This window comes from Eublepharis macularius, chromosome 6, assembly GCF_028583425.1.
Source record: "Eublepharis macularius isolate TG4126 chromosome 6, MPM_Emac_v1.0, whole genome shotgun sequence".
Lineage (NCBI taxonomy): Eukaryota > Metazoa > Chordata > Lepidosauria > Squamata > Eublepharidae > Eublepharis > Eublepharis macularius.
In genome coordinates, this window is record NC_072795.1 from 102,810,056 (window position 1) to 102,830,333 (window position 20,278).

At 44.8% G+C, this 20,278-nt stretch overlaps 1 protein-coding gene across 1 annotated transcript; it reads right to left on the bottom strand.

Moving 5' to 3' along the window:
• Positions 1–204: 204 nt before the first annotated feature.
• On the bottom strand, positions 205–17,398 carry RPP30 (ribonuclease P/MRP subunit p30). Its single transcript, XM_054983401.1, has 11 exons — positions 17,222–17,398; positions 16,198–16,253; positions 14,927–14,983; positions 13,946–14,020; positions 11,810–11,881; positions 6,305–6,394; positions 5,320–5,436; positions 4,175–4,204; positions 3,680–3,717; positions 2,547–2,626; positions 205–738 (listed from the first exon to the last, which is right to left on the bottom strand). Exons 1-11 carry the CDS (start codon positions 17,301–17,303, stop codon positions 626–628), a joined length of 810 nt encoding a protein of 269 aa, XP_054839376.1. The 5' UTR covers positions 17,304–17,398; the 3' UTR covers positions 205–625.
• Positions 17,399–20,278: the final 2,880 nt, after the last annotated feature.

The window sequence follows — 20,278 nt, forward strand, 5'->3', positions numbered from 1 at the left end:
CAGCCCAAGTTAATGAATCCAAATGGGATTTACTAACAGGTTCAGATGGGAAAGGCAAATGACTGCCAATGAATCAGGAGTGACTTACAGCCAGAAGTCACCCCCCCTTACAGGACACACAGGCATCGACATCATGATGCATGTACAGCTATACTGCTGGGGCCCACATTTGTAGCCTTCCAATTATTGCTGTAATACTGTTACTACATTTCAGAAATGTCTTTAATAGCTTGACTGTGATTAATAGCCATCTGAGTTACAATCATTATATAGGGAGATTCCATTCCTGGAAATACTTGGGAGCACAGATGGCAAAAGGCAGCATAACAGAATCCCCTGGTGAAAGGTCTTCATTATAAGGGGAATGGAGATAAGCAAATGCTCTTCCACCCGCTTTCAAGCCTGTTACATTGCCACAGTCCTCTAGGTAGCCGCGAAAGAGCTATCTTCCTCCCAAAGAAGTTACAACAGCATCAGCAGCCTCCCATGTCCATGGTCAGACTCTCCACTTGACCTCATTGATGCTTAAGCCCAACATCTTAAATTGCATCAATGGTTCCCATCTGGCCGTTCAAGACTGGCAACCTGAAGCTTTGGGGCTTTGAGGAAAGTTGCAGAGGAGAGCCTACTCATCACAATGCCATTTTGGCCTTTTGGTAGCTGGGGTGGAGTCATCTTCATCAGGGGTTCGGGGCTTCTTCACTGTATGCACCACTCCACAAGCAGTCTTTCTGGCTTCTGCAATTTGACAAGCAAAGGATGTAAAGACTCAGGGCCACACACAGCTACGTTCACAAAACATCTCCTAGAACTAGGCACCACTAATGTGACATGTGAGATCTCAGCACCACTGTGACAGTGCTGCAAGCATCAGTACCTGTGCAGCTACAGAGTTTGGTGTTGTGGTTAAGAGCGGCAGGACTCTAATCTGGAGAACCAGGTTTGATTCCCCACTCCTCCGCTTGAAGCCAGCTGGGTGACCTTGGTCCAGCCACAGCTCTTTGGAGCTCTCTCAGCCCCACCCACCTCACAGGGTGATTGTCATGAGGATTATAACACTCTGTGGGCATTAAGTTGTCCTGAAGGGCGGTATATAAATAAAATATTACCGTTCCATGAGGAACTGAACCTGCACAGGCAACTAACAACGTCATTGGATGCAGTGTCCTGGCGGCACTCAGCATGTGGATGAGAAGTGACCGTGAATGCGGCACATGAAGGGGGATAACTCATCCACAAGACGGATAAAGAGGCAGAGGTAGCAAGGCATACTTGTCGTGTGCAGAATGCCATGGGAAGGCTAGTGCAGGAAGTTGTAAAACAATTTCCCCCCCCCTCTTTTATCCTTCCTTCCTATCTGCAATTTATGCCTCATATAAATTTTTTCCATTTATCTGAACTAAACTGTAGCTTTAGAACAGCCCATCTGTAACTTTAAACACTGTCATGTAAAAGGACTTTTTCAATACATTGTATCAAATATCTCATTCTAATAAAGTTCATAAGTCTAAAAACAAATGACGTAGCAACATGTTAAAACTTTTCCTTGATTTCTTTTACAGGAAGAGTTATAGTTTGGGATGTGTTTTATAGGCATAAATAGGCATAACAATATACTTTAAACATATTATGTTACTGTTAAAAAGTATTCCATGGAAAAAGATTAATGTTCAAACTTGAATTCTTTTTTTTAAAAAAAGATTATCTTAGACATAACAGGTTGAAACTCGAGGACGAGTTTTGCTGGTGCTGTGAGTGCTTCTCATCAATCTCCTCCTTCCATTGCAGACCTCTGATTCTCCTTTCATCCTGTTTCTAGGGGTCCCCTGTCCCCCAGCAGCAGACATTTGGGAGGCACTCCGGGTTGCAGTGAGCAGGAAGGAGATGGAAATCGTTTCACTAGTGGAAATGTTCAGCTGGATCCAAGCCCAGGCACATGTTGAATGGCACTTGAATTCAAAATGTTATACACTGACTTGAAGCCCAAGATGTCCTCTTTCAGACTACTGTCTATTCTAGGACAGCTTTGACTCTCCCTTACACATGGCGGCACAATGGGCCAAAGCTGTGTCTCCCTTAATTTACACTTTACTCTCTGTCATGTATCCCCCAAAACCTTCTCAACAAACTTAGAACAAGCCACTGAAATCTCTACATTGCTTTCTTTTCCTACTGGAAGAATAAACAGATCAGAAAAGGAAAAGCCCACTAAGCTGGAAAAGGGAAACAGTTTCCTTTCTACGAATTCCAGAAACTGCTGTTGCCCATGAAGCTTTTCTTCAATAAAGAGTGCCCTAGAGTTTATGCTGTGATGGATGCCGCCAATTCCTGCAGCTCATGGTTAAACTCAAGGGCCAAGATCTATCAAGGTCCGTACTGTCTACTGTGCCTGGCAGCTGCTTCCCAGGCTGCTAGGCAGCGCTCTCCCACGTTGTCTGCTACCTGATTCTTTTGAGTAGAGATGCCATAGATGCAGCCCGAGACCTTCTGCGTGTGATGCGGATATCGTTCCACTGAGCGATGGCTGCTCCCCAAATTCAACTCACCTCCATGGAGCAGGACTGCTCTGCCATTGGTAGAAACAGCAGCCTTGGCGTTGCTTTCAGACAGGCCGAACAGCCACCCTCTGCTCGCTTCATTAAGGATCCTCATGTACAAGGAGGCAAAGCTCATGTACAAGGAGCTAAGCTTGTATTCCTTACCCATCAAGAGCTTTATTTTGCTGTAGCTTTAAGTTCCCTCGTCCACAGCCCTCTCCACCCTACAAGTTCCACTGCCGATTAACAGTGTAAAATCCTGTTCTCCCTCTCTAGACCCATATTGTTTCTCCCGCCCCCACTTTACTTGGGCTTCTCTTAAGTGCTATGCTTTCTCTACCCCACCCTCCCCATCAATCCCCAATTCTCACATCCCCTTTTTTACCCCACTATCTTTAGCCACCCTCTTTTCTTTCCATCACCTTTGCCAGCCTCTTAACACAATTGCTCTCTTGCGCCCCTTTCTGCCAATAACATCTTTTCTCTGGGTCTGGGGTCTCCAACCATTTGGGGCTTGTGGGCACCTTTGGAATTCTGAGGTAGTGGTGAACACCATACCAAAATGGCCGCATCAGGACGTGTAGCCAAACACGTTACCTCCCTCCGTGCTTTGCAAAGAACAGCACAAGGGAAGTAAAAAGAAAAGCCCAAGGGGGCAGGGGGAGGATAAAGAGACTGGGAAGTAAAATGAAACAAAGGAAAGCCTGGGAAGGAGGGGAGAGCCTGGGAAGGGGAGGGGAAAGAAAAGGGGGAATAAAAAGGAAAGCCTGAAGGGGAAATGAAACCCCAAGCTTGGCTGTCTACCAGTCCTTCTTATCCTCCAGTGGTTGCAGCTCTTATTGCAGCTGTAGAAAACACCTTCACTTAAATGAGGGCAGCCAATAGCAAGCCCTGCCTTACAATGGCCCCACCCACTTTCTGAAAAGCTCGGCAGTGGGGACCCTGCTCTAGGTGCTATATGAGGTCTGTTCTATGTGACCTCATTTTGCAGTCAACAAGAAGAGTTTACCAACATTTTGTTGCCAGGGGTTTCCCCTAAGTAAGCAAGGCTAGAACCAAACTGCAACACATTTTTAATCACAAAGCCATTTTTATCACAAAGGCATTTTAAATATCTCAGCAAGCATGTGCGTAAAGGATACAGGTTAGCCACATCGTAAGGACCTCGCATCTGTAACGGCTAAAGCAGAAAACAAACCTCGATAAATACAGAGGCTAGATAATAAAAAGTGTATCTGTAAACTCAAGGAGGGCATCACGTAATGACTGATTGCAAGATCAGAGCCAAAATTTGGAGTCCAATCTACCTCCTCCTGGCCGAGTCAATGACACGGCTCTTTTGTTTCAATAGTGAGAGGTTGCACACTTGCATCATCTGATGGCAAGCAAGTCAGAGTTGTACATAAATAGCCTTGCTCTGATGCTCTTAGAAAAGCCAATACAAGAGTCAATCTTAATTGAAAGGCATGCAAGTTCTCCCAAGTACACAAGGACACACACACACACACACACACACACACAATCACACACACGCTTCTTCTTTATCAAAGGATGGAGGGGGAGATTTTTCCCCCCAAAAGCAATTAGTTCCAGCATCTATTACAGATTCACATGCATACGTGCACCAGAGAGTTTACCTTTTCTGCTGCGCTGGACAGTACGATATTCTAGGAAATAAAGACATCATTCATTTGAGACAAAATGAGATCTAATAGTTTAGTCTGAACAATCACTGCTGAACATACTTCCTCTCTTGTTCCAAATGCCCCCCATTCACAGGGCAACATACACTCATGTGGACAGAAGCCACTCCTATGGAGAAGATCTCCTCTATATGAACCAGTATAGTACGCTGGCTACAGTGCTGGACTCGTACCGGGGAAACTTTGGGTTCCAATCTTCACTCAGCTGGGAAGCTTGCTGGGCGACCTTGGGCCAGTCGCTCTTTAGCCTAACCTTCCTCTCAGGGTTGTTTAGGAGACCATGACAGAAGGGAGAACCACGCCCACCACTCTGAGCTCCTTGGAAGAGCAGGATAAAAATGCAGCAGATCGATTTATTTCACTGGATGCGACACTACCCTGGGCAGATCCCTCAACGGGCAGGAGATGTGGCCCTTTCCCACCACTGAACCAGAAAGCTCTTGTGGACAGAGGAGCCAGACAGGAGGTTGGCTGCCTCTATAATACAGTGCAGGATATGCGGGTGCTATGCTTATGACCCATCCAGCAAGGGACAAAAAATATACCCAGAAGCTCTCATATGTGGGGCGGCCTCCTGGGCATGATTTACAGGCACAGCCAAGCACTATGCGGAGCACGCAGCTCACACCGGCGGCACACATGCCTTTATCCCTCTCAGCAGATGGCTGATGCTATTCCCTAAGGCGTTCTGTGGGGGGGGGGAGATCAGAGGACTGATCCAGACACACCCTTTCCATACCTCCAAATAGCTAATCAGCATTGGTAAAGGTGACAGTATTGACCATCGGCTTGGAAAGAAACATAGCTGTGCACAACTCATTATTTTGGCATAACCACATGAACCCCTCTAGGACTGTATAACCTTTCCAGATAGAAAACTAGAAATGGCTGGGACAAGGCGTCCATACTCATTAGAAGATTAACCACCCCAAACCAGTTGTGTTTGCAGACAGACTCATTCACCATTGTTTTTCCTGATAAAACAGAGGTTCAGGCGCCTACGCTTAATTCCAGTGAGTTCTCTCAAAATTGTTCAGAAGGCAGAAGTGGAGCAAATCATTTCATTTTTTAAACTTCACCTTTCCTCGGCAGATCTGCATCAGGCTGAGAGCATTGGAAATTGTGTATCTTCTCATCGTGGAGTCTTTGATGGCAGGCACGTAAACAAGTTCAAAGTATATGCCTCGATCAATTGCCTTCACATGAAAGAAAAATAATTATAATTGGGAGGCGGTGTCACAGTCAAATCTCACAGCTACTGCCTATTATTGATATGTTTTACTTTCTTGCCTTCTCTGGTATAGAGAGGCAGCCAATGGGACGAAAGTACCGTTCAAGAGGGAAAAAACTGCACACGAAACTAGAGTTGCTGCAATTCACATTCATACACTCAAAGATTTAGAATGCTTAAGATGTTTTGGCAGAAACATCCCACTCCAAAGGCATTCTATTCCAAAAGCAGGGGGGAATGGAATCTGCTAAAAGACATATAGGGTCATGGCACTTCAGAGCACCCCTGCTTGCGCTGCACTGTCACGTGACAATCACAGGGAGGGAGGGCTTAATTGAAAGGGAGCAGGTGGCAGGGCCTGGAATGCATCCAGATATCGCAACAAACGGTAGTTTCTTTGCTGACATAAGTAACGCAAGAGATGGTCTGCTGCTTGCCTCCTTTCCCTGTAGATGCTATATCCTCAAGCTCCTTGCTTTGCCTGGCTGTTGGTGCAGCTCTCTGGTTACTGGTCAGCTGGAACTGGCAGGAGCGCTTCAATCATAGGAGAGCTAGGAACAGAAGTGCTCTTGGAACAGCACAGCCAGACAAGCTCTGGTCGATACTCAGTGGTCCATAACCAAAACAAGGCTGCAGGGAAAATGCTATTCTTCTCCACCAGTGCTAAGAATTTCTCTAGCAGGGCACAACATAGCAAGAAAAGAAAAGGAAAGAAAGAGCCAACACATTCCTTCAAAATCATTCACAGGGGGGGGCGGGGGGAGCCTGAGGGAGAAAAACACAAACCGAAAACGAGGGCCAGGAAAGCATACTCAAGTTACAGACTGTCTTACCACATTAACGGAAGGTCTCTTGATGTAGAAAGGCAGCTTTTCTGTCACGTTAATGCACACAAGGTCTACATCTAAGGTTGTACAAGCCACCTGCGTTTGAAATTTGAAAAGCAGAGAATAAGCGTATTTTCTTTCTCAATGACACACGGGCATGGAAGACTTTCTCTGGCAGCAGTAATATATGGGATGTTCTCAGAGGTACTTGTTTTATTTCAAAGCCGCACAATACATGGCCTAAGGAAACAATTTTAATTTGTAAGACTGTCTTTGCCAAAAGGCTGAGTTGTCCTACAAAGAACTGGCAGGTAGTTGCTCATCTATAGGTGTCTGGCGACACAACATGCAACAAGCGGACTTTCTGTTTTCTGAGGTCAAAGCAGGAAGGAGGGAACCAAACAAGCATTTCAAGTGCAGAGGACTCAAGCACACGGAGCGGGAGGGAGGGTCCAGTGTGTGAGGGGGGAATGGCTATATTTTATTGGGTCCAAGAGGGCCGGGGTGGAGGTGGTAGAGCCTTGCCTGGGCTGGCAACATATTATCGTATCGTGAAGATACCATATTAACACCATTTCAGATACAGTATAGATTTTTTTCTTTCTTGACTCAGGTAACTGCCAAAGGAGATGAGATGGAAGGGGGGGGGGCAGCAGGGGAGGGCCAGAGGGTTTACTTATTTATTTATAGTTCATGTTTCTCACTGAGACTTAAGGCAGATTACACAGGATAAGTCAATATGATCAACAGCTGGGGCGTTCAATAAACAACGCAATGGAATATACAAATGAAAATTAGAAGATATTTGAAAACAAGCAGAAATCCAATACAGTGCTGAAACAGAGCTCAAGCCATTAATCGTGACATATTAAACAATGCAGAAACTGCCCCGTAGGAAACAATGCTTGCCTCTTGGCAATAGACGGGTGAAGCCGCACAACTGAGCCAAGACTGTAAGTACCTCAAGTAACTGTGAAAAGGGAGGCAAGCCAGGCAATGAGGTCAATCTTTAGAGCGAGAGAATACCAGACACCCATAACCCCCTCTTGGACCTGGAAGAACTATGGGAAGGAAAGGGGGGAAATTCAGAAATCTGACGCCTACATTCGTGCCTGATAATGGACAGTAGGGGTGTGCAATGAAAAAAAAATCTGTTTCAGTTTTGGATCTGGGGGTTCCAAACCAACTATGCACCATGACTGTTTTTACCGGATGGGGCACTGCCTGCTCAGACCTGATCCACCTGGTTTTTGTTATCATGATTTTGGCCCTGCTCTTTACAATGCGGGCTTCCAGGCTCTTTTAGGCAGATAATTTTGCACCAAACAGCACCAAGACAAGACAAAACACAGTCCTCCCTATAAACCACAGACACACTGATGTTTCCCTCAGTTATACTACACTCACACACAAAACAACAGACCCTGAAGAAGGCAAGTGTTGGCAGGTGCACATGACGAGAAACTGGCTGGTTAAGAGAATGGAGAGGAAGCAGTATCATTAAAAAACAATTCCCTTTTATGTTCACTTATTTCTTTTTTTTATTGTGCCAATAGATTATTGGCTTTGGTGCCCTGTTTTCTCATGCTTACTCCCAGGGAAGTGTCTTTAGAACTGCAGCCTATGACTGAAGTCTTCCAGGGCTTTCAGCAAGTTTGATTCCCCCCACTTCCGTCCATGGCGCTTTTCCTAAGGGTGATCGTCCAAATGCCCTGATTGTAGGGGGGTGGGGGGAGCCAGACCAGTGCCTGGGTAGTGGCGCAAAGCAAACCCAGATGCACCCCAGCAGGTCTACTCAGATGTAAGTCGCACGTTATTCAACAGTGTTACTCCTTGGGAAGAGTTTTTTTTTAAAAAATTGCAGCCTATGATTGAAGTCTCCCTTCCAAACGTTTCCCAAGCTGATAGGAGGTCAGGGGTGTCCCCTTGCGAGGACTCGATTGGCAGGGAGAGAATGTCACTTCCGAGGTAGCAACCAGGGTGAGGGGAGATGCATTGTGCTCATTTCCCTTCCTGCCAACAGTTAATAACGAAGGGCTTTCTCCCCTTGGGACCCGATTGGTGAGTGCTGTTCAGGAAACCAAGCTGCTGCCTTGCTGCTGCAAGCCCAGTGCTTGCCTGATGCTGCAAGGTACAAACTGAAACAAAACACACAAAGTTTTTGGTGGGAGGGACTCATTACAATTTAGTTTCCCAGATTGGTTCAGCCTTCTGGAAGCTGTTTAACAAAATAAAGCAGTGATTTCTTGGTCTATTTTCAGTTAGTTTTTTCCATTATGCACACCCCTGCTGGGCAGCACATCCCCTCCCCCATACTAAAACACAGTATTTTATATGGACTTCACTTAACCTGGCCCTCTCAACAATCTGCTAAGATGCAGCAGAATTCTCTATGTGGTTAGGATGAAGGGTTGAGACTGAGAACCGGTGGACTGTCTAAGGCCTTCAAGCAAGTTAATGGCCAATATTTGAACTAAGGGCATCCCAACAAACTGTGTGTGTTCTTAATCATCAAGTTTATCGCCAGAAAGTCCAATTCCATTACTGAAATCTCTTCAACCCATTCAGGCAAGGAGGGATGGGGACAGAAGGCACAGTCATCCTTCTTTAGATGACTGTGGGGGCAGGACACTGGTTTATAAAATTATAAATAGCGAGGAAGAGCTGGAGTGGAACTTTCCCCCTCCTACCATAATAGAAGAACTGTGTGTGTGTGTGTGTGTGTGTGTGTGTGTGTGTGTGATTCTGATGGACAATAGATTTAGGAAAAGGAAAAAAACGACCACTGCTTCACACATCACATAACTCACTTGCAGAATTTATCTACTGTTAGATCAAGATGGGTAGCCATGTTAGTCTGTCTGTAGCAGTAGAAAAGAGCAAGAGTCCAGTAGTACTTATAAGGCTAACAAAATTTGTGCCAGGGTATGAACATTCGTGAGTCTGAAGAAATGTGCTGTAACTCACTAAAGCTCTAACCCTACCACAAATTTTGTTAGTCTTATAGGTGCTACTGGACTCTTGCTCTTTTCTACTAATTCTAGATGTGATGTCGTCATGTCTGCAGGAAGCATGCATGCTGTGAGTGTTCTTGGGGTGTCTGCTGGTGGTGGGTGATCTCTGGGTGGCCCAAAGCAAGCAGGTAAACTGCCAGAGATTGCCCACCACCAGTGGGCACCTGGGATCCCTAAGCATAAGTCATAGGAACACATGAATCTGCTTTATACTAAATCAGGCCACTGGTCTATCCAGGTCAGAATTCTCTGCTCAGACTGCCAATGGCTCTCCAGGGCTGCAGGCAAGGGCCTGTCACATATCTACTACCTGATCCTTTTAACTGGAGATGCCAGGGATTGAACCTGGGACCCTCTGCATGCCAAGCAGATGCTCTATCAACTGAGTCACAGCCCCTCCCTGAAGTCATACAATCAACAAGATGGAACCCTGAATAAGCAATGTTAATAGGAAATCTGAAACCGAGCAGAAATCTGAGACAAAGCTTAAGTATTTACATAGTGTGTTAAAATGATGCAAAAATTACATAGTAGGGTAATATATACAGCAACAGATAGTACACACTTTACACAGTGGTACAGTCCACAGTCCCTTTCTCTTCTTAAAATCATCTTTCTGAACCATTCTGTTATAGTTTAGCCCTATTACCTGTGTAAGAACGCTCTACTGAATAATTCAGTTTTGCAATTTGCAGGAAATCAAGAGAATGGGAGCTTTTCTAACGTCATCAGGCAGGACATTCCATAAGGTGGGGGCAGATAATACACATGGACAGGCAGTTGTTGATTTAGCCCACTTGCAGTGTAGCAGCTGCAGAAGGCCATGCTCATATGAGCAAAACTGTCATGGTGGAGCTAGAGTGGAAGAGGCAGTTGCACAGATATGAGAGTCCAATGCCACAAAGGGTTTTGAACCCAGTAACTGATGGGCAGCAAATAGATAGCTCCTGATAAATAGCCAAGCTGTGACATTCTGCGGGTATCTGTGTTGACCTCAAGGGAAGACCCAGGTAGAGTCCATTACAGTAGTCTAGCCTCGAAGTCTCTATGGCATAGATCCAAATCAGCCAAGTCAAAGTAGGAGGCCATCTTTAAGGCTAGACTGAGTTGGAAGAAAGCGTTTTTTGCAGCTGTATTAACTTTACTTATGCTGTGATGCTGTATCCATTATGACCCCTAGGCTCTTAACTGACTTCTCAGTGTCAGTTGAATCCCACTGAAGGTAGGAAGCACAATGTCCTTCAAAATCTCTACCATCCCAACCAGCCTTACTTCTGTCTTTGTCAGGATTTAGTTTCAATTTGTTCACTCTTAGCCATTTAACTACAGTAGATAGGCAGGAATTCAGAAGCCTAATTTCAGGGATTTAAAATGATAAGATATTCAAAGGGGAAAAGAATCCTTGGGGAGAGGGTAGCCTGACAGAATGCTTCACTACGGCAGCAAGCTATGAGTCCAGTGGCACCTTAGAGACCATCAAGATTTTTATAACCTTCATTATAGCACATTCCTCAGTTGCTATTTCCTCCGGTCAGAGGGGCAATAGCTCCATCTGGTGGACAAAGGACTCATACCTACACCAAAAATATTGCTTCAACTCTCAGAAGCTTGGTTATGTGTTCCTTGGGTGTGGGAATGATTTTTTAAAATGTTGTAAAAATTAGCATTAACATTGTTTTTTCATCTTGATATTCCCTCTTTAAGCAGCACAGTGTGGGGGGAGCTATATGGTCCATCTAGTGGGGGGAGCTATATGGTCCATCTGCCTCCCTATGTGCCAAGGAGTTTACCAGCTGCACCTCCGCCCTCTTTCCCCGTGTGTATGGTGTGCAGGGAAAGGGGAATGGCGCCCCATCTGGGATACTGAAATGTATGCTGCTATATTAAGACATGATTTTATTGTTTTACTGTTTTATCTTTTTAACTCTATAATCTATCTATTGCTGTAACCCACCCTGAGCCCGCCTACAGGGAGGGTGGGCTATAAATGTAATCAATCAATCAGGATAAAATTTTCCAAAGACAGGGAGAGACCCTTTACCAACATCTCAATTCTAGTTATTATAATATATTAACTGTTAGTACTTACGAAGAGACTTGATGTGTTCAAAACACTTTACATACGTTCTATCAGTCAATCCTATAATAAGCATTTAAAGGAGCCGAGGCAGAGAAAAACAAGGCAAGCCCTGAAACGGGCTACTTTCCAGCTCACCCAACCACTGCACTGACCCACAATTCTCTACCATACTACCTCGGGGATAGCCCCCACAACAGAAAGAACCATCCACCACTCTTAGGTGTTGGGTAAAACCATCTCCCTGATAACTCAGCAAGGGAATGACAGACTCTCTGTTCCACGGCAGCAAATGCATCACACTAAAAAGAGGTTGATTTGGTAGCAAAACCACCTTCTTCTTCAAGCTAGTCCAAAACATCAATCACATGACATTTTTCATCCATGGGGTGAGGTGGGGGAGACAAAAATTGAACTTACATGGAAGAGCTTCCCATTCTTAGGAAACACAGCGAAGATGTCATAAAATTTTATGTTTGTAGATGTAGCTCTCTGGGATAGAAGAAAAATTGAACTGTTACGGATAACACAACACACAAGGTATGTATCCTATTGACCAAATAGAAGGAAGAAATCATTTTCATACTTAATGGTGTAAAGCTAAACTGTGCCCATCAATGGCTAAACAATTCTGTGGACAGTATCTGCAACTTGCTGCACTTATTGCTGAAGCAATGATGAGCATCAGGCAATCTTTCTAAAATCTTAGTGGAATTTCAATTCTATAAACACAAATACACAGAGCTCACAAGTTTCTAGCTCTCAGTGATCCAACAGTGACTGAAAAGACTATGCATTTATAATTAAATTTATATCCTGTTCTTCTACAAGATACTCGGGCAGTTAACAAAATAAAAAATGAGAAATGTAAAAACAATGAACTCTAATACTGCCATCTTAAGAACACTTTTCTGAAAGCATGTGGCATTGAGTAGGCCAGCGTAGGACTGCTCTCTAAGTAATACAAATCAACAATAAAATGTAACAACACAATTAAATAAACAGAAAAACTGTGATAACCAGAATTAAAGACCCCCATTAGAAATCTAACACATATGTTGCTCTAGTGTGCTAAGCTTCCATAAGCTGCTTTGAGTAGCCTCCTGCTTAGCAAGAGGCTGCGCAGTTGCGAAGACACACAGGCCAGTCAATTTGTTTGATCAGCATGATACTTAAATTAGGACTAATTGCCTCCAAGTGGCCAGGAAAGGAAGTTTAATCTCATAGACCAGGGGTGGCCAAACTTGCTTAATGTAAGAGCCACATAGAATAAACATCAGATGTTTGAAAGCCACAAGATATGATGCATTGGAGTGACTTCAGAGGAAGAGGCAAGTTTAGGGGAGTGACCTAAAAGTGATATCATAGGAAGGGGTGGGGGTTTGATGCAGTATACTGGAAGTGACATCATTGGAAGGGGTGGAGCTTGGGAAGTGACATCACCTGACCTTTGACCTGAAAGTAGCATCACAAAAGTGATGTCACACCCTTACTAGCCCCCCCCAGGGCTCCTGGCCCCACCCCCAAGTCCCTAGGTATTTTCCAAGTCGGACCTGGCAATCTCAACATTTTTATTGAAAATATGAAAGACATGGAAAGAAGGAAGGAAGGAAAAAGAAAGGGAGGGAGGGAAAGACATGGAAAGAAAGAAAGAAGGAAAGGGAGGGAGGGAAACATGGAAGGAAAAACTTTGATTAAACAGCCAGGGAGGGAAGCATTGGGATCACTTGCCCTGGCCACCCGCTCGCTAGCCAGCAGCCTCCTGGCCCAGCACCATGACCACGTCTCCAATCTGGCTCAACCCCACCAGCTCTGCACCATGCCCACTGTTGGTCCAGCCGCCCAGCCAAGGGAAGGGGAAAGGGTGCACATGCGTGCCTCAGCCAGCCAGCCATCTGGCTCCCCGCCTCACCTCTTGCTGCTGCCGCTGTTGCAGCTAGAAACATGGAGCCTCCGGACATAAGACCCCTCACTGAACTATGTGGCTATGTGCTCTCCTTTCCCTCTCTTTTCTCACAACAACCTCTGGTGGAGGGGAGGAGCTTGCAAGCCTGCCTATTTCCCCCTCCTTCCCTGCTAAAATAAACTGTACTGCCACAGCGATGCTCAAAGACCTACGGAAGCTGCACAATATGTTTAGAAGAGCTGTAGGTGGCTCCTGAGCCACAGTTTGCCCCCCCATCATAGACTGTCAATGGGCCACAAATTACTAACAGATGTGCTTGCAGGCAGATGAGTAACAAGTTGTGGGCTAGTCTCTCTTGCAGAGTTTTGTGCATGGCCGGTGCAGAAGTAATGTGGCTTCCCTCTGGTATCAGTCTTGGGCAATTTAGTAGCTCTGTACTCAAGACTAACAGGCATCTTAATATTCTGCAGAATTGATTAAACAACTTTTTAAAAAAAAACTCAAACATGAACTATGTATTTCTAGCCACACATATGCAACATGTTCTATGAAAAGTAAGGAAACAGCCTTTACGCTGTGATCTACCACCATGAAGCACCTGACCCTATTGTTACAGTCAAAACAGCTTGAAAAATGCATTACGAACTTACTAGGATATTGCAGTGGGATGGATCAGAAACAACAAGCGTTAACCTCGACAAAATCTTAATTGGCTTGGATTTCCCCTGTAAAGGAAAATCAAGACTGTGAGGAATGGAGAGAAGCAGAAACCACGGCAACAGGCCACCTACTCATCATTAAAATAAAATGAAGAATGCTGCTGTGTTAGAAAATCAGTGCCTACACAAATCCTCTTTCCACCGCAGAAGCCAAACGTATCTTTGCCCTTCTTTAATTCCCAAGAGGTCTATTTTCAGCTAGGCAAAGGGTTTTAACCATGCTGTTTGCACCTCCCCTTGCACAGAACTTCAGTTAGTTCAAGAACTTGTTTCGTGCTCCCCAAAGTCAAGTACTTGTCAGGAATGCCACTTCTGCTGTGATGAAACATTTCCTTTTTTCCGACTGCAGCTATAAGCCTGCTGCTAAAGGCTTCCACAAGCAGGAGCTTAATCAAGAATTGCCTTCAATCTGCAGCCAAAGGAACTTCAAAGAGGAGAGTTTACGAATGCTGATAGCAATCTTTCCACTTTGCTTCTAACCACAGCGGCCTTTGGGCACGTATCTGCTACCTGTGCTCAAGTATGACCCACAGTTTGTATTTCAATGTATCTCAGATGCCTGCAAGTTATGAGGAGGCACACATGACAGATCAGTGCACAGGCCACTCCTTCAGGCAAAGCTCTTTTTTTTAAAAAAAAAAGGGGGGGCATATTTTGAATTAATGACCCAGCAATATCAGCATTGCCCACCGAGTCACTTCTTGGGCCAGAAGGTTCCTTAATCATCTAGTGTTACCAAAATTGAGGCATTGGAGAATTCACCTCTGGCACACTTGTGCTCCCTCCCATTTGCACTGGCAAAGACGATACAAATTTGAATGAGCACATAAAAAAACACTCAGCCAAGCCCACAGAGTTAACAGTATGCATTTTATAAACATGATGTAGTTACAAATCAATACCTGGACATACCTGCACCATAGGTAAAGATGTAAACAGTTCTGAGGATGATATAGGCTTCACAACTTCCTACAGGGAAAATGCACAAACACATCCAGTACATTTAATATATAAGTAACAACAAGGCAGCTCTATTTGACAGCATCACACAACAAAGTGAAAAGCAAAACTAAACCAAACAGGTATTTTCACACAGTGTCCTAGCAATCTAGGTAGACCCAAAACTTTGTGCGAAGTAAAGGCATTAAAATGTGTCGAAATTACTTCTGCCTTGTAACACCTTATTCACACGAATAACTTACTTATTCTTCTGTGGGAAATGCAAATTCAATTAAACATTACGTTTTCTACCTTAAGCTGCTGTTGCATAGAGGTCAAGTGACTGACTTGCAAATCAGCACTCTGCTGATTTGACTCCCACTACTGCCAGTAGTTTAGGTGGCCTTGGGTAAGCCACCTGTCTCAGCCCCAGCTGTATTAAGGGTATAAAGGTAACAACACTGAAGTTGTTCACTGCTCTGAGTGGGGCACTAATCTGTCTAGGGGAGTGGTATATAAGCACAGAACCATGGAAGCCCCTGACTGTTTTTTTTACAGTTGGGCAGGACATGTGGGGCACAAGCCAGCCAGGCACACAGAAGCCTGGTCCATTTCCAGGGGAGAGTTAAATGCCTGCTTATCTTTCTTTGACTGAAATGGTCTAGAGGTCGGATTTTGCTCACTTCTCTCTCAAGCAAACTGGCATGTCATAATGCCCGGGAAAGAATTGTCTATAACGTCAGAAACAAACCTACTCTACCCCACCCTCAAGCTGAAGCCATTACATATAATCTTAAGTACACTGACACTCTTCTAAAGCCCCTTGAAGGCTTGGAAAGCCACAACTCTGCTTTGGACTGGACTGTCAGAACCCAATAATGATCCAAGCGGGCCCGTGAAACAGTCATCAATACCTGTCATTAACAATGACATCACAAGTGACACCAGCCCCACTAGAACTGCACAGATTTACAGTCAGGTTTGCTAAAAGCGCCGTACCTTATCTCAGCAAAAGTTACTTTTCTTCTGTAACCCAACTGCAGAAGAAGACAGCAGCGGCCTTTAAAACCCTTTGAACGGTGTGCAAAATATCCCCTTCCCTGTGCACTACTGCGCAAATTTCCCATTTTTTAAAAAAGCAGCTGCTGGATCAGAACTGCAGTGTTAAAGCAGAAACGACCTCCACCTTACGGAGACTCTGTCATCGGCACGAGTGTGCACATTTTCAGAGACGTTGGCCTTACCTTTTTCTTTTCTTCATAGTCAATGACATAATTAATTGCCACGGTTGAATAGCCAACTAGAAAAAGAAGCAAAATATAGAATTCAATTCAAAATGCAAGGTTTTAAAATTCAATCAAGAATGTTTGCAAGAACGAGTCCTTCAGAAACAGTATACCCCAAAGTGTCACAGACACTGGAGGAAAACAAAGTGCTATCGGTGTGTTTTCCATGAACACAAGAAAGCCCCTTGTTGCATGCGCTCCAGTTTCTGGATGCAATGTAAACTAGCAGAGAGAAAAACACCAAGCCTGCGTCACTTAAATTTACTGCCAAATAAGCCAGGTTTTTATGAAGATCCTGTATCGAATGACATATTTTTAATCTCAATGGAAATAGAACTACTGACGTTTAAAACACAATTTTTTTGAAGACAGGATTTTCCTATAATAGGAGCATCTCCCCCACCCAATTCTTGTGTGTGCACATAAAATAACCACTCATCATGTCTTGGTAAATAATTTCAATTCTAGATCTTGCTACAGTGATCCACTTTTATCCTAACCGTACCATTCTTTGCTGTTGAAGTTAAGTGGAAACCATCAGGATTATTTTGCACATGCTCAATCAGCATAATAAAGGAGCTGCTCCTAACAGCAAGTTTTTAAATGAACCTAAGGCAAGGAGAGTGTTCGTCTGAACATATGCAGAGGGCTCACTGTCCTCTGAGCGTTTCTGGAACGAAGCTCTGTCCAAACCAATGAAATTCTGACTGACTGAGTGCGTATAGCTGTGGAAGCATAAAGTCCTTCTGTCTACACGAGAAGTATTTAGAACAAACCCCTGACGCCGACCGCTGGGGCACAGCCTGTGATCGTTCATCGCATCCACCCTTCCTGAGCCAGCAGAGGAATCCAGCGATCTCGAGGCTCCGCGTCTAAAGCGAGCGCACCGGACAGCCTCGGAGACCTGGCCCGGCTCTGGCTTCATCCCGGCAGCCCCCCTGGGGGACGCTTCGCCCCCTGCCCAGCCGCACTCCCGACTCACGATGCGCCGCGGCTTCCACCAGCTTCCGCAAAGACTCCTTCTCCAGCGAGTGGGGAATATTCAGATCCACAAACCCGGCCATGTTGGACCCACGTGGGGAACAGCCAGGAAAGCAAAAGTCCCCTTTACACACTCCTGTGCATGCCGGGAGTTGTAGTCGCCCGCTCTTCCTCTCCCCGGGATGCCTTGACTTTTCTCCTGCAGCGAACGGCGAGTACCTGTTGTCCTCCTTGTGAGCACAGAAGTCGGTTTGGCGGTGATCGGAGCGACCAGCTCGGGCTTTTAAAAAGAGCTCCCGACACACAAGCGCGTGTGAACAGAGCGCGAGTCTCCAACAGGCCACAGGGACCTGCAGGGTTCTATCCCCAAGGCCCTCGGGGGACTGAAAGCAAGGGCGCCTTCTCCCGTTTCCTTTTAAAAGTCGGCGTGTCCTTGTTATCAAACCTTGCTGGAGGGAATCCAGCGCGTTGCAGAGCGGACTGTTGAGCGTCGCCACGAATCCCCAGGCAAAAATCCCCCCTGTCCCGTTCGCCCCTGTCCAGAACCAACACAAAGTCATAGGAAAACAGCGCTCATGGATTGCCCGGCCCCGCGGGCCCTCAGACTGTTGTTGCTCAACTAACCTCCCACTCAGCAGTTCTGATTGCTGGCTGCGGGGTGCGCTAGATTACATGGTGACCCAGGCAAAGGTCTTAGAAAGTTGCCAACCCCCAGATGGGGCCTGGAGAGCTCCCGGAATTACAACAGATCTCCAGCTGACAGAGATCAGTTCCCCTGGAGAAAATGGCTGCTTCACAGCATGGACTGTCTGAGTAAATAGTAATGTGTAGATGTAGAACAAACATAGTGAAAGCGGTCATAAGACAGTGTATGCAAATTACCGCTAGACACCTCATGAACAAGAAACCTTGTGGAAACAGAGCAATTTTGTCCTGTGAGATATTTAAATCACCTGGTTATGCCAAGTTTTATGGAGAAGCAGGTGACATACAGCTGGCAATAAAAATGTAACTTGACAGTCTCTTGGCACGGGCCTGATGACTCTGCTTGCATCCTCTTCACTAAAATGACTGCCTCTCCTTCCTTTGTTTCAATTTTGACCCACGCTCCATGGCAGCTTGTTTAATTCTCGCTTGTGATCTGCCCACATTCTCTGTATCTCTGAGGGGAAAAGACAGCAGCTTACCTCGCCTCTGTGTTGCTGCAGCCTAGGCCAGAGAGAGAGAAAGAGAGAAAGAGAGACCCAGATGGTGCCTTTGCCTTTGGGAACAGCAGACAACAACTTGTTTCTCCAGAAAACATTCTTGAGCATTATTAAGAGTGATTTTCAGTGCAGGAAACCTCCCACCCCCAAACCCCAGAAGCACAAAACTGCTTCATCTACTATACATAAATATTACTTCCTTTCCAGCAAGACGGCTCCTTTGGTGGCTATCAGGATACTTTTCCCTTGACAGCTTGGCCTTTGGTGTGGTTTAAGGGCAAAAGCCATGGGCATCTTTGCTTGCGGCCCTATGTGAGCCCAGATCCTGGCATGATTGCCTGTCCTGTTTAAAAAGTGTACTGTGTACTTGTTGATTAAAAACATTTCGGGGGAGTGGGGGGGTACATTTTATATCCAAGCAGCTTTGAGTCCCGGTGTAAGTGAAAAGTGGGATGCAAATATTTCAATAGATAGACAACAAGGGTGGTGTGTGTTAGAGCCTGGATGATTCAGCATCAACTTGGGGGAGCTGGGTTTAAATTCTCGATGGACTTATTCACAGACAGGGCTTGAACATGTCTCTATTTTTTTTTTGCCTGCATCTGTAAAACAGGAATTACAGCAACCTAATTCCCAAAATTATTAGATAAAAATTCTTCAGTGGACAGCTAAGTCTTAGCTTGAACCCATTTTCAACATCAGGACTCAGCTAACTAAATTATAAAGAGGGTACATTTAAGCAAGTACCAGGGTCAACGAGAGAGGGTGGACTAAGGGAACAAATTTCGGGGGGTCCTGGCCACCCTGGGGACCCATGGAATCAGGCAAGTGATGTGATTTGTTTTTATATGGAATACAAAATCAAAGTACAAAATCATTTATTGTATATAGCCAAAGGCCATTTCAACCAGCACAATGGATGTAAAAGAAATTATTTAAAAGAAATTTAAGAAAAGAATAAAAGAATTTAAAAGAAAAATAAATACATATATCATAGATACTAAATACTAAAATAACCAAGTCTAAAAATTGATACGTTAAAATATGACACCTTTTGGATGTGACTTTTTCTTGTGTTTTCCTAGCTGCCAAAACAAACAACAATATTATGTTGGCATCTGAAAGAAGGAAAATCAGCTTCTCTGCTTCCAAGGAAGAGTTTAAGCCCTTCAAAAGTGCTGAGGGATGTTTTGTTCCAGGCTCTGTGTAGATCGGACAGGATAGAATGTAGTGGTGTGAATCTTCTGAAACCAGAGTGGACCACATATACAAAAGCGTGATGTACACAGTTTATGGGAATAGCGACCATCAAGCAAAACTGTTGGCATGGTCTGAAACTGAGCAGATGTAAATGCTATTCTGAGATTGGAGAGTAATGCCAGTCAGATAGGAGGCTCTGGCATGGTCCCTTTTAAACAGTTTATACCAGGGTGAAAATTTGGAGCTGGAGTTTGTTTATCTGAGGAGGCACGGTGCTTGAATACTCTGTAACAATTATTGGTGCTGGCCATAGGGAGACTGTGGGAATCATCCAAGATGGAATAGCTGTGGAAAATATTGTTATCGGCATCTTTTGGCATCATCATGAGACATTGCCTGCAAAGTAGACTGGCAGTGTCATTGATTTCCCCTCCCTTTGTAATAATATTTCCAGGCCATCCTATGTATTTTTAAGCTGCTTCCAATCTTTTTCTATCCATTTGCCCTTTGTCGATAAAAAATACTAGGTCCTGGCCAATTTTCTCATAGTAGCTGGCTGCGTAGCCCTTTTCTCACTCTGATCCTGCATTAGTCATATAGCCAACATTAAAGATTTGCCATCGGATAACTGTGCATTAATTTCCTAGCAAAGA